Here is a 24,104-nt window from a genome sequence, read left to right as displayed (position 1 = left end):
GAGAGGTGGGGGTTATTAACTTCTTCGTACTCCTCTCGTACATTGACTACCAAACGCAGTGCGAGTACAAAAAAAAATAGTATTGTTGGTTCAATCCACCTGGGTGTAGTGCGGTCACGAGACATGACTATGGTATGCCCATGTAGATCAGGGAATGAATGCACAAAGCTTTAACTTAGTAGGTGCTGTATACCCAAGTCTGGTCGCGTTCTCTAATTATACGTCCAGCATAAGGATTGGTTGGACTTTGTTTTATAAAAAATACTAGCGTCAGAGGTATTTGTGAATATGGGAACAGTCCTTATGCTGCAAGAGTTCGCAAGAGAAAGAACCGGCCTGCCGTGTCTCGTTGTGTTTCCTTCTGATGTGGATGACCATTGTGCGACAGCTCTCTCATGTCAAACACTATGAATGCCACATCGTGCACTGAATTCACAAAATTTTCATTAGTAAACAATGTTTCCCATTGACAGCCTGCAATCGCGAATGGTATAATTATCGTAACTTGATTAGCAGGCAGATATGCTTACTAGACATTCTGACGTAGTGCTTCACGAGTGCAAGCCTATGTTTATAACACTTCTGGTGTTTCATGGAAATGATATTGTCACGTTGTAGTGAAGGTGAAAAACCAGCCAGCGCCAAAACCTTGAGTAACGAATGTAACTTTTCATTTTTTTTAGTTGAACTTACATTTATACTTAGAAAAGCAAGTAACACAAAAAGCACAATGACATTGGCGACCGAAATCATCGACAGTCAAAATTCGATATAGTGGTCAAATGCATCAACTGTTTACACACGAACCATTGTACCTTCCTGTATAATCGCTGGTACACCAGCGCGTCCCAGAACATGTACCACTATTTGCTACGATTGAAAGCTAAATGTCAAACAGTGGCTAGACGGTAAGAACGGATCAGTATGAAAAAAGAAAAATAATTTAGATGCGTCAATATGGCTGTTGGTTTATCGGGACTTCGAGGAAGTCTCAACTTCGAATTTGCTAGTGTTCGAAATATTTGAGGAAGATATGCAGCTTTCTGAAAAGTAACACTTCTGCTCGGGGATGGTACGTTGTGGTTCCAGGGACAATGGCATAAAAAATGTCCGATGATTACCCTACTCCCTAATGCAAAATTTCAGCGCATCTAAATACGTATTTTCATTTCGCGATATATTCAGGCAAAGAAATTGAGAGCGAAATAACCGCACCAGCTGGCAATTGGCCAGTGCCGTCAGCACCTTCGCAGAGGAAGGAGCAGTATGGCAACGTGTCAACGTATGGCATAATGAGCGCCATCGCATCAGCTGTTGAAAAAGATGACGACGAAGGCGCGAGCAGTGGTACGAGCGCGATGGGCAGTATAGGAACGCTGGCATGATGAGCGGCATCGTATCTAGCTGCGGAAGAAGACAACAAAGTTCGCAGTAGGCTTGTAGCCTTTTATCGGTCCTTGGTGCCTGGCTACTTGAGAAGCGTGTGTTTGATTTGGGGCCTGACCGTAAAGGACTAATTATAAATTAAATTTCAGACTCTCTAGCCAAGGCATCGATAAGTGGTCCGATTCTCCCTTTTTTCCCTTTGACTGCTCATGTTACTGCTGCTAGATTTCGAAGGAGCGTCATTATGCAGGCAGTATCAGGCTCCGCAATTGGCAACTCTGTGGATTTCAGACATCTTCTATATCCTTGGCACAGAGATTTTTGCCGAACAGGAAAAATTGAAGTGTCCATCACGAGGCTGTGCAGCCGTATACCTGCGATGAACTTCTATCTACACAGGCCTGGTCTGGTCCCCTTACCGTTATGCTCATTCTGTGGCGAAGCGGAAACAATAGACCATTTCTTGTTGTCCCGCAGGCGTTTTTCTATTATAAGAAAACGACTACTTGAAATCCCGCTTCGCAATGTTGGCCTGAATTTATCAGTGCCTATGATCCTATTTTTTGGAGTCTCCATTACTGAGTTCAGTCACAGAAATGTTTGCTTGGCAATCCAAAATTACCTATTTTAAATCACCCGATTACCGCGTTAGACTGATCGTTCTCCCTACATTTGATTTCTTATCTATTATTGGATCTCTTATACACGGTTTTCTTCTGATTATTTTTTTTATCCACACAAAACGTTTACTTTTTAAGCTCTAACGTTCAAACTGTTAACTCCCTTGTTTTTTTATACACCTAATTTAAACACCCGATTCATGGCCAATCCCCCACTGTGGGTAGGTGCCACAGCCACTCAGGACAACAACAACAACAACAACAAGGTCAAAGCACCGAGCTGTGGCAGCGATAGTGTAGAGAAAATGTGCGGACTAGATTTACTGGTCACCCTTACCGTTTTATGTCATGTGATTCTCTTGATACATTGTGCAGCGTTCTTTCAACCGCGCATGGTGGTAGTGTCTCGTCCTCTTCGTATTTAGACTATTCTCCGCCACGGTCCTCATCGTCTTGTTTCTTTATCAAGTAATAATGTTCCCATGTGCTGGGTGAAATGCAAGTAACTGTTTGACTATTTTGGTATGTTGCGGCAATGAGTGTCGCACGACGAGGCGGCGCCGCCTCAACACAGGTATAAATAGGGCGAATATTCAACATACCGATGTAATTTAAAAGCAGCAACACGTTTCCTTGCTACGTGTTTGTCTGAAACTCATCTTTCGCTGTCAGGCGCCGTGTTTGAGAAGCGTTGCGTTCGTGCGATTCTATTGGCTTCTTCTCACCTTCCAGCCAAGTGACCGATTGATCTGGATGACAGCGTGGGCGCGGTTTGGAGCGAACCAATGACGAAGGGCGGAAAGAACGTCAAATGAAAACAACATTTATAAACGAGGGTTCCACAATGCCTCGTCACATTGCTCTTAGTAGGTGAATGGATGGTGTGTGGCTGTGGGAGTTTCTGGATTCGATAATCACTAATGTTTCTATGTGTGACAGGCTCAGCGTGTACTGGTAGCGCTATTGTTCGTGTTTCTTTGGTACAAAAATGACAAGGCCACATACGTGCGCTGATATATGCACATTGGTTTTGGCTCGAACGTCACTCGTGCAGCATAATCTCCTCAGTGGACGCTCCGTAGCTTTGCTTCTTGGGTTTGGGTGTACATCCTGCTTCCATAGTTTGTCGTCATAGCTAAATGAAAATATTGAAAGGTGATTTCTTGGGAGACTGGACTTGCCAGAACCTTTTGTTATCGCCTTTATGTCTTCACTCTCGTGCGATTATCATAAGTGGCCACGATAACAAAAGAACGCGAATCCAACATGAAGAAGTCAAGTCATGCGTCCATCCACAAGCGACTTCCTCACGTGTTGTGGTCTGTAAAATTCTGGTTGAACGCTGCCTTCTTGGGCGCTCTCTTCAGGTAGTAATTTTGTTTTTCATTCACTATTTTATTGCCGCACCCTGAGAGCTTCACAGGTACATATTTCAGCTATATTTTTCAGCTATGTGTAAACATCACATGACTCCATGCACTTTGCCTGCTATGATTGTTGATGTAAGTGCCCACACTACTGCCGATAATTTCTGCCTCGCAATTCGCAGAATAAGCATCACCGGAGAGAGAGAGAGGTGGGATATGTTAGAAGTTAATCCCCATGATATAAATAGGGCGTTGGAATGGTGCAATCAAAATACCGAGATTTTCAAGATGTACCTTCTCTAGACAAACCAAGATCAAGAATGATGCATAAACATCCCTGTCAGTGACAGGGGCACCATGTCGGGTGGTAGAGGTATACGTAAAGGTACAACAGGTAACCTGCACCCAGTGCACATTCTGGTAGGATGTATATTGGTTAAATGAGAAGTAATAAACGTATTATCGTATCACAATCTGCTGTCAAAATTCACCTGCATAAGAAGTGGCGCGAGGATACAAGCACCTTCAGTGCTATATTTTCCCCTACGCAAACGCCCCCCCCCCCCGCACGTACACACGCACGCGAAGTGTGTGTGGTCCGCAGCAGCCTTTGCCAAGATGACCAAACGGCTCGTAAAATCTGTTAGCGTAGGCTGAATAGCCTTACCGTCGATACGAAACCGTCAATTTCGCAGCAAATTAACAACAAATCGACACGTTTATGAGAGCTTACGATGTTTTGAACGGCGCCTAGCTTCCCGCTTCGCTTTTGTGAAACAAATACACGTGTTCTTTCTGGTGATTCAGTGGGTGAACCGCACTTTAATTTGTTTAGCGAAGCGCTCTTTTCTTCGTGAAGTCCACACCTGTAACTCAGAAGGTATATGATAGCTTTGAGTAGGCAGTTGTGCACTTTGTGACCACTGACAAGGGCGCTCTGGAAGGCGTATATTCGCTTATGTTAAAATAAATATAAATACAATAAAGCGCGCACTATCATGTCGCTGAGTAATTCTACGTAGCCCGTCGAACACAGCCGTGTCGATGTTCTTTATTATGTAAAGGAAATGGTATAATTAATGTGAATCAGCACAGTAAAAAGAAAGCTGTATGAGCTGCAAAGGCTGTTAATTCTGCCAAGTTTACAAGTTTACAAGGAAGTGCCGAGTTTACAACAAACATTAAAGAATCGTAGAATTATAAGCAGTACTTGGGGTCATTAGGTTGGCTTCCGCATTGTACAAAGTACTCACTACGAAGATTCAATGGGAAATCATGAATTGTTTATGGATTTCTCAGGCAAATTACTTATAGCTGTACACAAGAAATGAAACCAGCTTTGGTTGAGGTTTATAAAAGTAAAAAAAAATATTCTCGGGTCTTACATGCCAAAACCACGATCTGATTATGAAGCGCGCTGTAGTGAGTGCCCGCGAATTATTTGGTTATTCGTTTGGTTCCTTAACGCGCTACCAATGCACGTACATTAGTATAAGACTCATCTGTTGCCAGTACTTGAGTATTCTTGTACGAGTGATAGACGTAGACAGCATATAAAGAGTACAATATCTTGAGTGCAGTTTGTTTCTAACAACTCCACTCCTGAATTCAGCGAATATATTACTAAAGAAACTTTGAAATGGAAAACTTTTAAAACGAAAAGAAATCGAAACATCGTTAAAATCATCACCACCATCCACACCACCACCACCATTATATTGTGCAGCGTCCACTTCAGCTCTGATGTCAGGTGGTGCTCCCACAAGCGAGTCAAGAAAGCAGAAGAATAAAGATGAGCAGAGGTCTGCTGGTTTGTATTACGTTGTTCTAATTTTACGGTAATTTGAAGCTTCAGTGGTAAACAAACCTAATAACTGCAGTCCCCTGCGTCCGGTTATTACATTGGAGTGAGCGTCACTCATGCACCTAGGAGGGCCAATCGCTTGTCTTGCGAACACAAAGCGTGAATGCCCAAACGACAGACGCTGAAAACTTGTGGATTTTTTTTTTCTTGCAGGCAATAAATAAGCACGACGGCGGAAGAAAATAGATACAAACGCAGACCAAACCTGTGAGCAAGGCTCCGGAGTGGGGGCTGAAACGTCAAGATTTAAATAATTTTTTTTTACTTTAGTCAGCGCTTGCCCTTTTTGCCATGATTGTGCCCTACCAAACCACATTTTGTCAGACAGTCCACTTCAAGGAGCACAATATGAAATCTTAAAGACACACAAACACAAGCAGACGAAAAAAGGACGTATCTCAACGTCGACATCTTAAGAAAGAATACCACGAGCAAAAAGAGTGTGCGCCCAGTTTACACTTTAAACCCAACTGGTTATCTCTGCCAACAATACGAATGCGACAATTTTCAAACAGAAATAATGCGGCAGGAACGAACTGCTTCCTCCGGTCAATACATTGCCTTCTGTGTGATGTGTCACTCGTCTACTTGTTGCTGGAATATTGCGTCGCGAACTGCTCAGCTGACTTCGATGTTTCTGCGCAACGTGACATCGAAGGGCAGGTTCTATGCGAGAAAATTGTGCGTGCAGATTAAATGTTATTTAAACAAGCGTTGAAAGTTTACATCACAGGAAGTACAAGATACAATAATTTTCGCGGAGAGTTTCCCTAGGCCACCACTACCACAAAAATGCTGGTTGTAGTTGTCCTTAGCGGGTTGAAAGGCAACTATATATGAAGAAACCCGCTTGGCTGTAGCAATCAAAAAGCAAACATGCGAGAATATATATATATATATATATATATATATATATATATATATATATATATATATATATATATATATATATATATATATATATATATATATATATATATATATATTGAGTAGGAGTGGAGGTTATCAGGCGCACCACAAAGCTACCGCCTAAATTTTCGCGGATGAACCTGCAATGACATGGTCACCGGCATTCCTTTCAATGTTGCCTTCAAGCTATGCGCAGCGGGAAAGGGACGAGTACTACTGTTGTCATGTTGCCAATAGCACCTTAAGCATTCGCTCTCAACGTGATGAAATCGTTACATTGCGCGTAGCAGGGCTCACCAAATTTCCCCTTGTTAAAGGATTCCATTTCATTAACAAGCCACCTCATGCTAATAATGTGAGAACTATCTGTCGGCGAGCGTGCGTTCTGCAGGAGCGTTCTTGTTTACAAACGCTTTTGTAAAACGCGATACTGTACGGGGATTCACGAAACAGCTCATACGATAGAAAACCTCGCGAGAAGACGTGCCAGCCAATCGTGATACTGCACATTACATCGGGAAAGGTGATTCCCCAATTAGAAAAATGTTTCTATCAGCGGAAACCCTTGACTGTAGCGGCTGCTGGTTTGCTTCCCAAAGCAGGTACCATTATAATCAGACTGTCGGTTTGGATGAACAATGTTCCATATAAGCTGAGATTACACCATCACAGATAGGTACTACATTTGTATATTTGTATAACACATTGTATATATTCATATTTATCTTGTTATGCCTAAGTGAACAGAAGTGATGCGTGGGTAACCTATAAAAGCATTCCTGAATGCACGTATACTTATAACTGCTGCGATATTTTTGAAAATTCTAATTGACAAAACACTCACGTTGTGTATTTACAGGGTACTTCTACTGTACGCTATAATTTCAATTATTGTCATGTTAAGCAAAGTGCAATGTGTTTGATTCTTCGCCTTTTCCGGAAACTGCATACACTCCCTATGAAAGCGTTATCCGTCTTGTAACAACTCTGTTCATGATATTAGGTGGGCAGACATGACTGCAGAGGCTGGAAGCAGCTTAAGCTGGAAGTTACATTAAAATAATCATAGCACTAATGCATATAAAGGAAATTGAGCACCCGAACAATAACCTGAACGTGCAAAAGAGAGAGGGTAATTAGACAAGACAGCGACAATAAACTCAAGTCACTGCATAAAAAAATGGTCCTAATATTTCGAGCAAATGTGCGTTCTAATCAGAAGTCATGAGACTAAAACCTGGGATGGCCTAATGTAGCACTTCTGTCAAAGTGCTATTTCGTAAAGTGCTTCGGCAACATTCTAAGCGATGCTCCACCTACACTATCCCCTAAAGCATCCGGTTGTGAACGGTGGATGATAAAGAAATAAAATCGGGAAAAAGAAATTCAGTGGGCTCGGCAACGCAACTGGGATGGGCTTCGCTCTAACTCATCGCATTTTTGCCGTGCAGGTAGTCAACCTTGCCCTGGCCTGTTTTTCATCTACCTACGCCTTAACCGGACCCGAAATACCAAGAATTCACCATTCATTTCCCTTGGACTTACCCCCTCTCCCGTCTGATCCGTCACCAGCAGAACGATTGCCCGCGCCCTTGCACAGCAGCCCTGTAGTGTGTTCTTCAGAGCACCCAGTCTGCGCACCGGACGGGCCTCTTGGATCACAAGCCGACAGATCGCCAACAGCATGAAGCGAAGATGATAAATGGCGCGGCACGCTCGAACTGCTCTTCAGTGGGCTCGGCAACACAACTGTGATGGGCTTCGCTCTAACTCATCGTCTTTTTGCCGTGCAGGTAACGAATTGCTTTTCTTTATACGCCCCCCGTACTCGCTACCCTGCGCTCTTAACGTTGCCGAGCCCACGCTTTTGCTTATTCATTGCATATGACTGTGCCGAGGTTGTTCTATCGCTGTTAGTTGTGTCGGGCGATGTCGAACTAAACCCAGGGCCTACTCTTCGTTCCGCATCCAATCGAACTATTGGCAATGAAGCACTTGGCGAAATAATGACCGCGCTTGAAGAACTGAAGTCAGGACAGTTATCGTTACTTAATGAAATAAAACATATCCACGCAAAGTTGTCGCAAAATGACAAAGCGTTTCAAGAAATTCGGAACCGCCTCCTAAATATTGAGCAGGATTGTTCATCCGTTCCCGCACTGAAAGAAAAGTTAGGTGACGTTGAAGCTGTCGCAAACGAAAACGCAGATAAGCTTTCCTAATTTTCGTCAAAAATGGTGCCTACGAAGATAATGCCCGCAGATCAAACCTTCTATTTTATGACATAACCGACAACCCGGATGAAACTTGGAACAAAGCCGAGGGTTTGGTGATTGAACTCTGCAAAGCGAAGCTCAACGTTGATTTACAGCCAGTTGACATTGAACGCGCTCACAGGATTGGCTCTTTTGATGTAAACAAAACAAGACCTATAATTGCCAAGTCCGGCACTTCAAAGTTATAGAGCGCATTCTGGTAAACTCGGGTAAACAGAAAGATACTGATTTCAGTGTATCACCAGACTATTCACCAAACACGCGGCTCGCATGCAAAAAACTTGTTGCATTTGCAAAACCTCAAGGCAGACATTATAAGCTTCGTCACAACAGGTTAATAATGGACAGCTCCACCTAAGTATATGATCATTCTATGGACAAAGTAATCCAACGATCATCATAGCTAAAGAATGATCCTGGTGAACAACATAGGAAATGCCTTCTTTCGATTTTATATACCAACATTAGAAGCTTTCTGCCAAAGCTCGACTCGGTTTCTAACCTTATTTCCACCACAGATAGCAATGTTCTTATTCTAACGGAAACTTGGTTAAACACAACCATTGACAACACCCAAATTCAGATTGCCTTAACCGACTTCGATATATTCCGTTGCGATCGTGATGTGAGGCGAGGAGGAGGAGTGTTAATATCCACTAACCGCAACCTTCATTGCTTCAAAATCGATATCTCCTCTCCATTGGAAATATTGTTTGTGTGCGCTAAAAATTCTCATCCACCCTTAACATTCGGATCTTGCTACCGTCCTCCTGATGCCGATTCAAGCTTTGTTGCATGCTTCCATGAGGCACTTTGCACTCTGGCACATTCTTTTCCTAACGCACCAATCATTCTGTTCGGCGATTTCAACTTTCCAACAATAGTATGGTCTGACACAGCACAAACATTATCGAAGCGCAATGCAGAAAGTGAATTTCTTGACACGTGTCTTACGTTTGGCTTATCTCAGCTCATCTTCAATCCAACAAGGCATATAAATCAATCGTCCAGCTTGCTCGACCTCTTGTTTGCCAGGCATCCTGACAACTTTTCTGAGATAACATTTTTGCCCGGGCTTAGTGATCATGCTGTAATTCACGCTACTTATCCTTTTCATATAGCATATCCCCGCAAAATGAGAAAGGTCATAACGCTCTACAACAGAGGGGATTATGTCGCGTTCAATGAAAAGTTAACTCAGTTCAGTTACTTCTTTCTTGAAACGTTCACTTGTCGTTCTGTTGAAGATAACTGGTTAATGTTTAAATCCAAAATGCAAGAACTAACGAAAGCCCATATTCCTACCATCACTGTAACTGAACGACCATCATCCCCTTGGTTTAATAACACATTAAAACGTCTGAACAATAAAAAGGCTTTATCGTATCGCCAAGCAATCTAACATGTCACGCGCATGGGAAAAGTACCGCTGCATTGACAAAATGTTTCCGTCACAAGCTAACAAAACTAAGCGATCATTCTTTTCAACCTCACTTCCTGATATGCTACGTAATAACCATCGTCAATTCTGGAAGGTTGCCAATCCATGCCCAAAGAAATCGATAAAGATACTTGACCAAATGGCGTCCCTATCTATGATACTGAACTTGCAACAACACTCAATTCAACATTCTGTTCAGTTTTTACAGAAGAATCTGAAGGCAATGTTCCTTATTTCCCTAACCCTCAATATCCTCTCATGCCAGCCATCACGTTTGAACCTGATGGCATTTGCAGACTAATAGAATCTTTGAAGCTAACTTCATCAGCTGGCATTGACGAAATTAACGCGAAAGTGCTTAAAAATACAAAAGATGTCACTAGTTTCATCTTATCACACATTTTTCAACAGTCACTCTCCTCTGGAGTGGTGCCGCAGGACTGGAAGACAGGTAAGATCATTCCAGTCCCCAAAAAAGCTTCTTCAACGTCATGTCTTGACTACCGACCAATTTCCATTACCAGCGTTTGTTACAAACTGATGGAGCATGTTATCTTTCCTCACATCATGAGATTTCTAATTTCTAACAACCTTTTTCATCATAGTCAGCACTGATTTCTTAAGAAGTTATCTTGCGATACTCAACTTGTACTCTTTATAAATGACATCAGTTCTCAATTAGACCTTAATGTACCCGTAGACTCATTGTTTTTAGACTTCGAGAAAGCTTTTGATAAGGTACCCCACAACCGTCTTTTCTTGAAACTTTCCGTCCTGAATCTCAATCCCCTAATTAATAATTGGTTGCGCAGCTTTCTGACCGGCCGGCAACAGCTCGTTTTTGCAAATGACTTTTCATCCACTCTGTCTCCTGTGCTTTCTGGGATTCCTCAAGGTTCTGTTCTTGGCCCCCTCCTCTTTTTATTCTACATTAATGACCTTGCTAATGACATATCTTCTAACATACGCCTATTTGCGGATGACTGTGTTATTTAGCGACCCATTAACAATAGCTCAGGTATCCCTGTCCTGCAGCGTGACTTACAAACAGTTGCAGAATGGTGCAAGACATGGTTAATGTCATTAAATGTAAATAAAACCTCATTAATCTCTTTCAATCGTCGGCATTCTTATGTAGCACCCTCATAACACTTAGATAATTCAATATCATCTGTGACCTGTTATAGATATTTGGGGCTTATCTTAACGCAAGATCTTTAATGGTCCTCTCACATCGCTAAAATATCTAACAGGCTAACCGCACCTTAGGCTTCCTCCGGCGACATCTGAAATTTGCCCCTCCTCCAGAAAAACTCTTGCCTACAAATCTGTGGTAAGGCCCAAACTTGAATACGCATATAATCGATTTGAGACCCTCATCATGCTAATCTTTCTAACATGCTTGAATCTGTCCCAAACCACACAGCCCGATTTATCTTCCATGACTATTCTTCATATACAAGTGTCAACGCGCTAAAGTCTAACGCGAATCTTCCTAGACAAGAAGCGAGACGTTAAGTGTCCAGGCTCATTCTATATCACAAGTTTCATCATGCCCCGATTGGTAACAGCGTCATATCGCCAGCTCACCGCCATTCATCCCGGACCAATCATAAAAAGTCAGTGTACCCCCCGCATGCGCGTACATCATCCCATCTTCATTCGTTTTTTTCCACGTACAGCTAGAGACTGGAATGATCTACCTCAAGAAGCGGCGGACCACTCCAGTGCGACTGCGTTCAGGACTGCCATATAACGCATTTTTCTTTGAAGGAGCCCATCCCTCATGTAAAACACCTCTCCAGGGGCACTTGAGGAATATCATCATCATCGTCAGCCTGGTCACGCCCACTGCAGGGGAAAGGCCTCTCCCATACTTCTCCAACTACCCCGGTCATGTACTAATTGTGGCCATGTTGTCCCTACAAACTTCTTAATCTCATCCGCCCACCTAACTTTCTGCCACCCTTTGCTACGCTTCCCTTCCCTTGCAATCCATTCCGTAACTCTTAATGACCATCGGTTATCTTCCCTCTTCATTACGTATCCTGCCCATGCCCATTTCTTTTTCTTGATTTCAACTAAGACATCATTAACTCGCGTTTGTTCTCTCGCCCAATCAGCTCTTTTCTTATCCCTTAACGTTACACCTATCATTCTTCTTTCCATAGCTCGTTGCGTCGTCCTCAATTTAAGTGGAACCCTTTTCGTAAGCCTCCAGGTTACTGCCAATACGTGAGTACTGGCAACACACAGCTGTTATAAACTTTTCTCTTAAGGGATAGTGGCAAACTGCTGTTCATGATCTGAGAATGCCTGCCAAACGCGCCCCAGCCCATTCTAATTTTTCTGATTATTTCAGTCTCATGATCCGGATTCGCAGTCACTACCTGTCCTAAGTAGATATATTCCCTTACCACTTCCGGTGCCTCACTACCTATCGTAAACTGCTGTTCTCTTCCCAGACTGTTAAATATTACTTTAGTTTTCTGCAAGTTAATTTTTAGACCCACGCTTCGGCTTTGCCTCTCCAGGTCAGTGAGCATGCATTGCAATTGGTCTCCTGAGTTACTAAGCAAGGCAATATCATCAGCGAATCGCAAGTTACTAAGGTATTCCCCATTAACTCTTATCCCCAATTCTTCCCAATCCAGGTCTCGGAATACCTCCTGTAAACACGCTGTGAATAGCATTGGAGAGATCGTATCTCCCATCCTGACGCCTTTCTTTATTAGGTTTTTGTTGCTTTCTTTGTGGATGACTGCGGTGGCTGTAGAGCCGCTATAGGTATCTTTCAGTATTTTTACATACCGCTCGTCTACACCCTGATTCCGCAATTCCTCCATGACATCTTAGGTTTCGACTAAATCAAACACTTTCTCGTAATCAATGAAAGCTATATATAAAGGTTGCTTATATTCCGCACATTTTTCTGTCCCCGGATTGATAGTGTGAATATGGTCTATTGTTGAATAGCATTTACGGAATCCTGCCCGGTCCTTTGGTTGACGGAAGTCTAAGGTGTTCCTGATTCTATTTGCAATTACCTTAGTAAATACCTTGTAGGCAACGGACAGTATGCTAATCGGTCTATAATTTTTCAAGTCTTTGGCGTCCCCTTTCTTATGGATTAGAATTATATTAGCGTTTTTCCAAGTTTCCGGAAGGCTCGAAGTCATGACGCATTGTGCTATACAGGGTGGCCAGTTTCTCTAGAACAATCTGCCCACCATCCTTCAACAAATCTGCTGTCACCTGATCCTCCCCAGCTGCCTTCCCCCTTTGCATAGCTCCCAAGGCTTTCTTTACTTCTTCCGGCGTTACCTGTGGGATTTCGAATTCCCCTAGACTATTCTCTCTTCCATTATCGTCGTGGGTGCCACTGGTACTGTATAAATCTCTATAGAACTCCTCAGCCAGTTGAACTATCTCATCCATATTTGTAATGACGTTGCCGGCTTTGTCTCTTAACGCATACATCTGATTCTTGCCAATTCCTAGTTTTTTTATTTCACTGCTTTTAGGCTGCCTCCGTTCCTGAGAGCACGGTCAATTATATCCATATTATACTTCCTTATGTCAGCTGTCTTACGCTTGTTGATTAACTTCGAAAGTTCTGCCAGTTCTATTCTAGCTGTAGGGTTAGAGGCTTTCCTACATTGGCATTTCTTGATCAGATCTTTCGTCTCCTGCGATAGCTTACTGGCATCCTGTCTAACTGAGTTACCACCGACTTCTGTACTTCTGTTGCACACTCCTTAATGATGCCCACAAGATTGTCGTTCATTGCTTCAACACTAAGGTCCTCTTCCTGAGTTAAAGCCGAATACCTGTTCTGTAGCTTGATCTGGAATTCCTCTATTTTCCCTCTTACCGCCAACTCATTGATCGGCTTCTTATGTACCAGTTTCTTCCGTTCCCTCCTCCAGTCTAGGCTAATTCGAGTTCTTACCATCCTATGGTCACTGCAGCGCACCTTGCTGAGCAGGTCCACATCTTGTATGATGCCTTGGTTGAAGGTATGATGCCATGGTATGATGCCAGAGTATGAAGCCTATTTCATTTCTAGTCTCGCCATTCGGACTCCTCCACGTCCACTTTCGGCTATCCCGCTTGCGGAAGACGGTATTCATTATCCGCATATTATTCTGTTCCGCAAACTCTACTAATAACTCACCCCTGCTATTCCTAGTGCCTATGCCATATTCCCCAACTGCCTTGTCTCCAGCCTGCTTCTTGCCTACCCTGGCATTGAGGTCGCCCATCAGTATAGTGTATTTTGTTTTGACTTTACCCATCGCCGATTCCACGTCTTCATAGAAGCTTTCGACTTCCTGGTCATCATGACTGGATGTAGGGGGGTAGACCTGTACAACCTTCATTTTGTACCTCTTATTAAGTTTCACAACAGGACCTGCCACCCTCTCGTTAATGCTATAGAATTCCTGTATGTTACCAGCTATATTCTTATTAATCAGGAATACGACTCCTAGTTGTCGCTTCTCCGCTAAGCCCCGGTAGCACAGGACGTGCCCGCTTTTTAGCACTGTGTATGCTTCTTTTGGCCTCCTAACTTTACTGAGCCCTATTATATCCCATTTACTGCCTTCTACTTCCTCCAATAGCACTGCTAGACTCGCCTCACTAGATAACGTTCTAGCGTTAAACGTTGCCAGGTTCATGTTCCAATGGCGGCCTGTCCGGAATATTCTGAGGAATGATCTGAGGAATAAATAAGTAAATAAATAAATAAATAGATAGATAAATACCTCCGTTATACAAGCCTTCTCCTTTCACGGGCAGTACCTAGCTTGGACCCTAGTATTGCCGGAAGTGAGAATGGCTGGTTGATCTGCGCCAGAAGCTCGTGGCAGGTGCCGGTTTAAGTTGGCGGGCTGCACCTCGGGACCACATGTCCTCAGTCCATACATAGTTCAACGTCTCTAGGCAGTTTCTCACGTATTTAAGCTATTTGAGGTTTTTGCTAAATTTTGTACGAACACAGCTCGGCCAATTAAGCGCTGTTGAGCGCAGTTGATGTGGTGCGCGCTGTAAGAAATTCTGTATGTTCTATCAAAGGGTACAAAACTTCTCACTGATGTTCAATGTCTCGGTAAAATTATTTAGAATGACGCCAGGGTGTGCCAGCCTACATGTGTAATAATTGTCATAAATACGCTTCATATCACATAGAAAATCTGAACAAATTAGGCTCGCAGTTTGAGATCGCAAGCACCAGAAATACACGAGTATTACGGGCCATGGCAGAACACACTTTTTCTGAACGTACACGTTTCAAACCATTGGCTTGGCGACATGATATCGGCTGCCCATGCAGCTACCATCAAGCGTGTTTTATTATCTTGTTGTGCTTGTGACTCTCAGCAATGTCACTATATGACCTATATGATGAAGAAAACGAAGTGCCACTAGCTTCGAACAGCATGTTCACGTGAGAACTGTGCCTTTCTGGACTTACGTTTTCGTTTTCGCTTATGTTAAGCCGCAGTATCACAACGTCATAGAGATTTTTCAGCGCAGCATTATCCAGCTTTTGCTGATTTGACATCCCTGACACATAACTTCTCTAGAATTCGAAAACTCGCACTCAACTTTCGTGTGATAAACCCATTCTTTCAATCATTAAGCCTCAAGAAGTGCCGATATCGGATATTTAAGTTTTGATGCTGCTGCTATAAACCCATAAAACACTGTGTGAAATGATGTATGTAATTACATGTAGACATCAGGAAATAGTGCTAACTGTTTCAGGACAATATGCTTCCACATCATGCAGATGTCTTCCTTTGGTCCATGCCCTCGAGCAAAACTTCCCCGAACTATGCTTATATATGCAGGGTCGACAGAAGAGTACCTTGACCAGGCTTCCTTAGACCCTAGTATGATTAGTTGCCTGAAACGAAAGGAAACCGTGCGAGGTGCATAAAGCAAGGCTTGGTGTGCTCCACCATCATGAAATTACGCCATTTTCAAGTTAGCTAACTCTGTGACTATTATGTTTATCTTTTGCAGTAAAAAAAGACAGAAGGTGCAGAAGTGGATGCATGTTGTAAAGACGGAGTCAACGCACTCGAACTCACGGGGCACAGCTGAAGTATATATTCCTTATTATATCGGCAAAGCATTCATTATTGCGGAAGCGTCAGTGTATGAAAGCGTTAAAAAAGTATGTGCGAGAAGTATGGAAGCCAGAAATGTGACTCTCAATGAGTATATATATGTGCGTGTGCGTGCGTGCGTGCGTGCGCGCGCGCACGCGCACACGCACGCGCACACGCACGCACACACACACACACGTGTGTGTGCGTGTGTGCGTGCGTGCGTGCGTGCCTGTGCGTGTTTGTGTGTGTGTGTGTGTGTGTGTGTGTGTGTGTGTATGTGTGTGTGTGTGTGTGTGTGTGTGTGTGTGTGTGTGTGTGTGTGTGTGTGTGTGTGTGTGTGTGTGTGTGTGTGTGTGTGTGTGTGTGTGTGTGTGTGTGTGTGTGTGTGTGTGTGTGTGTGTGTGTGTGTGTGTGTGTGTGTGTGTGTGTGTGTGTGTGTGTGTGTGTGTGTGTGTGTGTGTGTGTGTGTGTGTGTGTGTGTGTGTGTGTGTGTGTGTGTGTGTGTGTTTTTCACGAAACACTGACGCTGGTTTAAGAACATTTAGCTGACGGCAGTTTTCGGAATGATCAGTGTAGTAGAAGCTCACCTCATCAGTATGGTAATGGGAGTACTGTGCACACGGCTTGGGCTTCTCAATGGTGGCCTAGATTCCACTCCAAGAGTCGAGACGTGCTGGCTTACTGAAGTTGGAGGTTTTGGGCAAGGGATGCCGAGATACATATGCACATCTTCGCCCCCGATGGACGTGCGCACCCCTTAAACGAGGTCATTCACAGATTTGATCACCTGTGCCAGGCTCTCTTCGGCAGCGAGAAATATTGAAAGCGTGGCAGCAAGAAGAAAAAAGGCGCTGAAATCCACCATTTTCACGGGCCCAAAAACTGCCTCCGTCGGATTTCGCCTCGATAGTAAATCATTTCGAACTGAAATCATACATATAGGTTCGCTATTACTTCAGTATCCTTCTAAACTTAGAACCACTGCGTCGGAACTTCAAACATGAGCCAAGTTTTCGATATCGTCGCGATCAAGGCGTTCAAGGATTCCTTTTAAAGGCAGGTACCCCTACGTGGCCAGCGCAACAAGGTGGAAGCCTGCCAGGAGACAGCAGCTCTTGATAAATGTCTTCGTTGCGTTTAGTTTTCGATCCAGGTGATAGCTTTCCTGAGAAACATGGAAACGTAGTATTTTACTGCAAACGAAGCATGAACACTTAGACAACGTGAATACAGGTGGGATATTATTCTAGGTCGATTAGAATATTATCACGCGATATATCACGTACTTTTTTTTCATGTGCGTACTGTGGCGAGCGCTAATGACACAGAAACGCACAGTAAAAAAATATAGCATTTACCGCTGATTTCTTCTTGGTCAAATTTTTCAGCATCGCATTTTATGACCCGGCTCATTCAATATAAGTCACGGTACTGTTTCTAGCCGATTTGTGAAGAAACAAAAGATGAATTTGCTTAGTATGCGCCCCTCGCATTAAGTAATGTCCAAAACATAGCGGCTTCACCGTTTTTTCTCCCACCTCCTTCACCTGCAGCGTGCACGGCGAAGCATTTTCATTTCATTAATACGCCACGTTTTACGCCTTACCCAGGCATTCTTACATAAAATTACTATTAAAAGCGTGTACAAGGCATGTACAAGCATGTACAAGTTATTTGAACTGTTTTCATACCTGCTGCTTAAAAACGCATCACTTGCTCTCATGAAGATTGATAGCTGCGCTTTGCCGGTTTGCTTGTAAAAGAAAGTACACAGATCATTAGAGGGGCAAAAAAAAGATCAAGAAAGGGACGGCACGTTTCCCCATGGATGGCTCAGCAAAACTGAAGTTGCGTTTCTCACTGTCGCATGTCATCCAGTCTTTTTTATCGAAGAAACTGCCAAAAGTCTGGCGGATAAAAAAAACCAGATCAAGTTGAACGAAACACTTTCCCAACCCTTATAACATAAAGAAGACATTTGCGCACAGTCTCGCTTGAATGCCAACTAAAGGTACACAAATTACACATGCAGGATAGCTACACTCATACGAAATTTATTGACCATTCATCAAAACAGAAACTAAGCTCGAACTCTACCGGAAGCGATGTGCACAGAAAGTACAAATGCGGCGCTTGCCACGGACAGGTAATGGCCTAGATAAGAGCTTTCCGCGGACCCCGAAACGTGTTTCGCAGATGGTTGCTGCGCCTTCTTGTGGGCTACCAACGTGGTCTTTCGCGACGTTTTCGAAGGAGTACGTTTTTCTTGCGCTTCTCGGGTACCGGTGTCTGGCTCTCTGGAAGTAAGATTTCTAGCGTTAGGTTCATGAGCAAGGTAAGGTGAATTATGCACATACGTCAGTTTCAAAGATATTTGGAATAACAGGTTGATTTGGGCTGCGATGTCGTGCGAAGTTGCCGCTCTTTCGAGGTTCGACTAGTGTCTTCGATTGTAAGATGGCTAACGTGATCTGTGACGTCGTGGGCTGGACTTCGTTTTGTTCAGGTCATCTGAAGGAACAACACATCATTCTTCATAGTAGCACCTCTGTGCACACCGTGCCTGCTTTTTGTTTTGGTCTTTTTCTGTGCCTAGCTTCCCTTCAGTGACGATGTAGCAAAAACCCATAATTCTACGTTTGTCAACAAGCAATCAAGCGATGAACGACTGACCAGCCGCTATATAATTGACAGGAACTGAGGAGAACCAACCAAAGGGAGCCATATTGAAATCGTTATTCTACAGAGTGGCCCACGTAACTTGAGCCAAACATTAAAAATATGCACATGCCATGTAGCTGGACAGAATCAAGGTGTGTTGTTTTCCGTCGCTTGTAGATACTCATATTACTTTTTCATTGCGACAAATTAGAGAATTCGTCTTAATTAATTATTCAACTTCTCAAATATTATAATTAGATGAAAAGTGCTAATGAGAAAATTGCACAGCAACATAAAAAACACCCGATACAGCTTTTTGTTGCTCAAAACCTGCTACATAAACGTGTTTCTCCTGCGTAAAATTGCCGCGCGACTGGCATTTCGGCATTTTGCGCGTATTCCAGGGCTTCTTCCACGTTCGGAAAAACAATTTTATGTGGCACTTATTGAGCAACAGAAACCTGTATCGCGAGCTTTTTATGTTGTTCTACAGTTTCCTCTTTGACACTTTTCACCAAATTCAAATATATGAGAAGTTGATTAATTAATTAGAACTAATTATCTAATCTAGGCTAAATGAAAAATTAATCTGAATATCTCCAAGCAATGACAAGCAACATTACCTTGGTTCTTTCCAGCTACGTGGCATTTGCATATTTCTTTTTTCATGTTTGGCTCAAGTTACATGGGACATCCTGTATAGCCAGGAGGTACGGTCAGCAACGGTGGCCTGCTTCCGTGCTGTCTTTTTAAAGTATTATGTATATAATATTTGAAATTACGTTGGTGACTCAAGAAGCCATATATTCCAACAATCCATTTACCTTTCCGGCATGTGGGCTAGTCACCACGACATCCCTGCTTGCGCTAGGACCAACCACGCGATGAGGCACGCGATAAGAAAATAATAAGAGGCATCGATAACAGCTTGAGAAGGCAGAAGTCTGTGAGGACGCTTGTAAGCAAAAAGATGGCTCTTCAACTATCAAACATGTAATAACCCTCGAGGCAAGTTATCCCGTTATGCAATGGCTTGATCTTATAGCACGTGCATATAGAACATGCGTATTCACTGGGTGCTGATGGTTAAACAGTTGCAAAAATTTGAAAGAATATGCCGCTATTAGAGTTTTTTTTATAGAGACAAAAAGCGACGAAAGCAATAAGTAAAATGCAGGGAGGTTAATTAGAATGATCTTGGTTGATCACTCTGCACTGTAGAATGGGAAAGAGGCAAAGAAAAATTAGAAGTATACAGTATGCACGCACACACACGCGTATTGTTTGTAAGTTGCGCCATGTCTTATTGGGAATTAGCCTGGCGAACGCCTTGGTGCTAACTTGCTCAAGAGGAATCAGTGGTACACAGTGTACGTATCGCGTACAAATATTGTAAACTGAAGAATTATGAACTTACTCTTTCATGAGAACGCGTCGCCAAACCTTACAGATGTCTATGTTTGGCCCCCGCCGCTTTGTGGTGTTTCCAGGCCGGATGTTTATGTACTGTGGATTGGCAGATGAGTACCTAGGCCACACCTCCTTTGTTTCTGGTATTGTTGGCTTTCTGAAACGACGTACCCAACGTAATGTACTATCAATACCTGCACTCGAAATGGGATAGTATCTGGCATAACGCAGCGAAACTCGGAAACAAGATGAAAGACAGGCCGACAAAAGCGCTGTAATGATGTACCGGTTTTAAGATTGTTTTCTTGCGGTCATGTATCTGACGGTTTGATATTGCTGTGCACGCAGTTTTGTGTGGGTATAGGTAAGAGCGATTACGGAATTAAAATTTTAAAATTTCGGTGTGGATAGTCAGCGCTTGTGTCCGTCTGTCATTTATTCTTGCATTCGTGTTTTGCTGCGCTATGCCATGAACGATTCCATAATGACCGACCAAACAGCCGATATTGTCACACTCGTTGTATTCTATAACCCGGTCAGCCGTCCTGCCACACTTATCAGTAAAGGAAATTAATGTTTCGGTAACAGCGGCACTCCCTTCATTTAACATGGCACACTGGTTTTGCTCGAGGTGACAGCAAATGACAACCAATCCCAGCCCTGTGAAAATGCAGTACGCTTCATACGTCGCCCGTTGCATACAAAACTGTAAGAATCCAAGTGACTACTGAACTATGAAAAAGCGAACTGAATATATGCTGAGGAAGAACTTCAGTCTAAAGGTTGTACTTTTATGGATAACGGAACGCCTAGTTTTGTTGAACAAGAAATGACACACGTTCGGTGTACACATACCTTACGAAAAAGATGCATATGTGTCGTGCACGTACTTGTAGTGCTTCCATTTTACGTACCACGGAGCATTGGTTTAAAGAGATCAAGGCATTTTATCTTAACTTTATGTTAGTTAACGGAATACTAGAATACGCTAGGGTACATTACATTACTAGACGATGGCAGAAACTTGATATTCAATCCTCGCCTCCACAATACCCTACCGTCATTGATTGCTAAGAGAAAGTTTCAGTAAATGTCTTGGCACAGACAGGCTTTTTATAGGCTATAATCTCTGCATAAATTGTTTCAGATCGCTTCAGAACGGCCTGCCGTATTTTCACCATGATAGTGCACAATAAATTGCAGTCTCATCCAGAAGAGGGTTATAGCGCCGAAAAAACACAACACGCAGCAAGCGAGACGGGACAGGCGCAACTTTGCGCCTGTCCCGCGCCTGTCCCGTCTCGCTTGCTGTGTGTTGTGTTTTTTCGGCGCTATAACCCTCTTCTGGAAACATGCACCAACTAGCCCCCCAACAAGTATTACTCAGTTACCTTGCAGTCTCATGTTTACAATTTTAGCTCACGGATATTGTGCAGCAGTTGCTTTCACATGCAGCAAACGTGGTCAAGTTTTTCGGTAAAACAAACTCACCCTGTTTTGACGAATTCCGACATTGACGCCACCACCGCTTTCATAAAGTTCTTTTCGGCGCTGCTGTACTTGAGCTGCTTAAAAAAATCGTAGTCCTCTTTCCGAATTCCGGGTTCGAACCTGCTTTCGTCTCCATAAAACAATAAAGAACCAAGAGTGAAAGGGAGGTCATCTCCATGCGCAACTTGAAACCAGTCAGGCCAGAAGCTGAACGAGGGTCTATAGTCGAAAGTATACCTAAATACTGGAATTTTCTGCTCCGATGCAATGTCTGCGAAGATCGTAGCTGGGCATACAAAAAGTCCGTCTCCTAGAATATTACCAAGGACCTGGAGCACTTCGTCTTCAGTATGCTCTCCCTTCCAGTCTGCGAAATAAGCATTGGTTATTTCTCTCGAACCTTTAATTGAAATTCCTAAAGTCGTACTTATTGCGATGGTAATGGTCGACCTATACTCAGCTGCAAGGAGACTCTTAAGCTGTGGTACAATCTTCATGGCACCATAAAGAAACATGGAACCTTCGTTTGACGTAGTTCCTATCATGATCTCCTTGCTTTTGATTTTTTTCTTCCAGCTACTAATTAGAAGCGGGTCATTGGGAACGTATTCATCTCCGTATATTGGCCCGTACAAACTCTTACGTAAGTCGATGCCACTCAGTTGCCCTAGCAACAGGTTTTTGTCCCTGCCTCTCAGACAGTCCATGACTACACCCAGTTTCCGTTCTCTCACACCTTCACACGCCAAATCTGCACCTAGTTCCATAACGCTTCCAATGGTACGAGCCGAGAGGCTGGCTATGGCGTTCATGGGGCTACCGCTTTGAAGAATCATCCTCTTAAACAGACCGACGCTCTGCGGAGAAACAGCGTGAAAACCAGCAGAGATGCCTCCGGCGCTGTGACCCATAATGGTGACTTCCGAAGGATCACCACCGAAGCTATTGATGTTCCTCTGTATCCACCGCAGCACAAGATTCTGGTCCCAGAGGCCCCAGTTACCGGCGACTTCTTCGTTTCCAGCAGAGAGGAATCCGAACACGTTGAGGCGATAGTTGAAGCTAACCATGATAGTGTCGGTGAGAGCAGCGAAGTTTCCGCCATCGTGCATGAAAAGACCCGAGTCGCTCCACTGAAAGCACCCACCGTGCATGAAGACCACCACAGGAAGCTTGGAGGTGCAGACGTTGTGCTTGCAGTCGGACGCCGGCTTGCGGACGTTAAGGTAGAGGCAGTCCTCCGAATTCTTGGTGTAGTAGAAGCTCACTTCATCGGTCAAGTAGTGAATATTTTGAGGACACGGCTTGGGCCTCGTAGTGGCCTTGAGCGTTCCGTTCCACGGCTTGATCGGAATGGGTTTGCTGAAGCGCAGAAGGTCTGTGGGAGGCTCTGCGTAGGGAATGCCCAAGTACATGTCGACTTCTCGGCCATCAATTGCCTCTCGCACACCGGAAACAAGGCCAGAGTCGGTGCGAATGACGGGAGATTCACGAATTGCGGCGTCGACGAACCAAGCTGTCCACACGAGCACGACATATTTGGATATGTAGGAACGGGCAGAAACCATATTCACTCCCGGACGAACTTCTGCTGATGATGTCAATGCGGACATCAAAGTCGGCTGCTCCTTTCTGCAGACGTCATCCGTACTCTTGCGACTATGTCCTCCAATTGGGTCAATGTCTAACCTCCCATTGCGTAGGCCAAGCGGCTATCACGAATATCAGAGTAGCAGGTTGCGCCGTCTCGGCAAGGTCGAATATGTTTTGGTTCGTGTCGGGTGCGGCAAAAGCAAAGCGATATGCCGCCAAGGAACTCCTGTTTCTGGCTTACGTGCCAAGACGTTTGCACTCTGAGTGGCAGGAAGCAAAAATATAGGAAGGCTGAAGAAATTTATGCACCTTCTGGAATCGGAATCAAAAAGACACCGGCTGCTATGCTGAATAAATTACCTAATTTTATATTGAATGAGCAGGGCCTAGAAATAAGGAACACTGCATGATTTGAAAGAAATTTCTTTGTCACTACAGAGCTGGAATGCTGCCGACAACAGAATCTTGACTTTAGTGAACATATAACATTGTAAAATAATTGCACGGTTTAAAAAGGAAGCCACAAAAATATCTTAGGTGTGCGGCGAAAAACCTCATTTTCTTTCCTTTTAGCTCATCGCTCGTGCCATTCCAATATTAGGAGTGAAACAGAATTCCGAGACCCCTTCATTTCTACGAATCAGCGTATTGGTTTTAATGATATAATTCACGTAGTATCTGTATCGCGTTGTTCGTTTTATATCACATTTTGTTTGGATGCTTCTCTATTCAGATATTTTCGAACTCACATGCTGTAGATCAGATGTTAAAATGAACATTACAGCAAAATACCAACTTGAAAAATAAAAACTTTACACTTCTCCCTTTGATATAAACTAGTTATATTGTTGTAGTTCCCGGAAGCAACCATGCAAATTTGACTCATTGGCCGGGAGATCTGAGGAACAGATGCAACTAAAACTGATTGAAATCTCCTAAACATAACATACCTTGCCCGAATATG

The 24,104-nt window shown here is 43.5% G+C and overlaps 1 protein-coding gene across 1 annotated transcript; it reads right to left on the bottom strand.

Annotated features, from left to right (window-relative positions):
- Positions 1-18,038: 18,038 nt before the first annotated feature.
- On the bottom strand, positions 18,039-23,115 carry LOC142586279 (acetylcholinesterase-like). Its single transcript, XM_075697527.1, has 4 exons — positions 22,191-23,115; positions 21,548-21,731; positions 20,064-20,213; positions 18,039-18,282 (listed from the first exon to the last, which is right to left on the bottom strand). The coding sequence occupies exons 1-4, from the start codon at positions 23,113-23,115 to the stop codon at positions 18,066-18,068; spliced, it is 1,476 nt and encodes a 491-aa protein (XP_075553642.1). The 3' UTR covers positions 18,039-18,065.
- Positions 23,116-24,104: the final 989 nt, after the last annotated feature.

Source organism: Dermacentor variabilis, chromosome 6 (assembly GCF_050947875.1).
Source record: "Dermacentor variabilis isolate Ectoservices chromosome 6, ASM5094787v1, whole genome shotgun sequence".
In the NCBI taxonomy this organism is placed as follows: Eukaryota; Metazoa; Arthropoda; class Arachnida; order Ixodida; family Ixodidae; genus Dermacentor; species Dermacentor variabilis.
Note: the sequence above shows the minus strand (reverse complement) of the source record. Positions and strands in the feature narration are given on the sequence as shown.

Coding starts and splice junctions, on each gene's coding strand:
- LOC142586279 (XM_075697527.1), bottom strand. CDS start 23,115: ATGGTTTCTGCCCGTTCCTACATATCCAAATATGTCGTGCTCGTGTGG. Junction 21,732..22,190: donor ACTGAGTGGCATCGACTTAC/GTAAGAGTTTGT, acceptor ACTGGTTTCAAG/TTGCGCATGGAGATGACCTC. Junction 18,283..20,063: donor CGACGCGTTCTCATGAAAGA/GTAAGTTCATAA, acceptor TCTTACTTCCAG/AGAGCCAGACACCGGTACCC.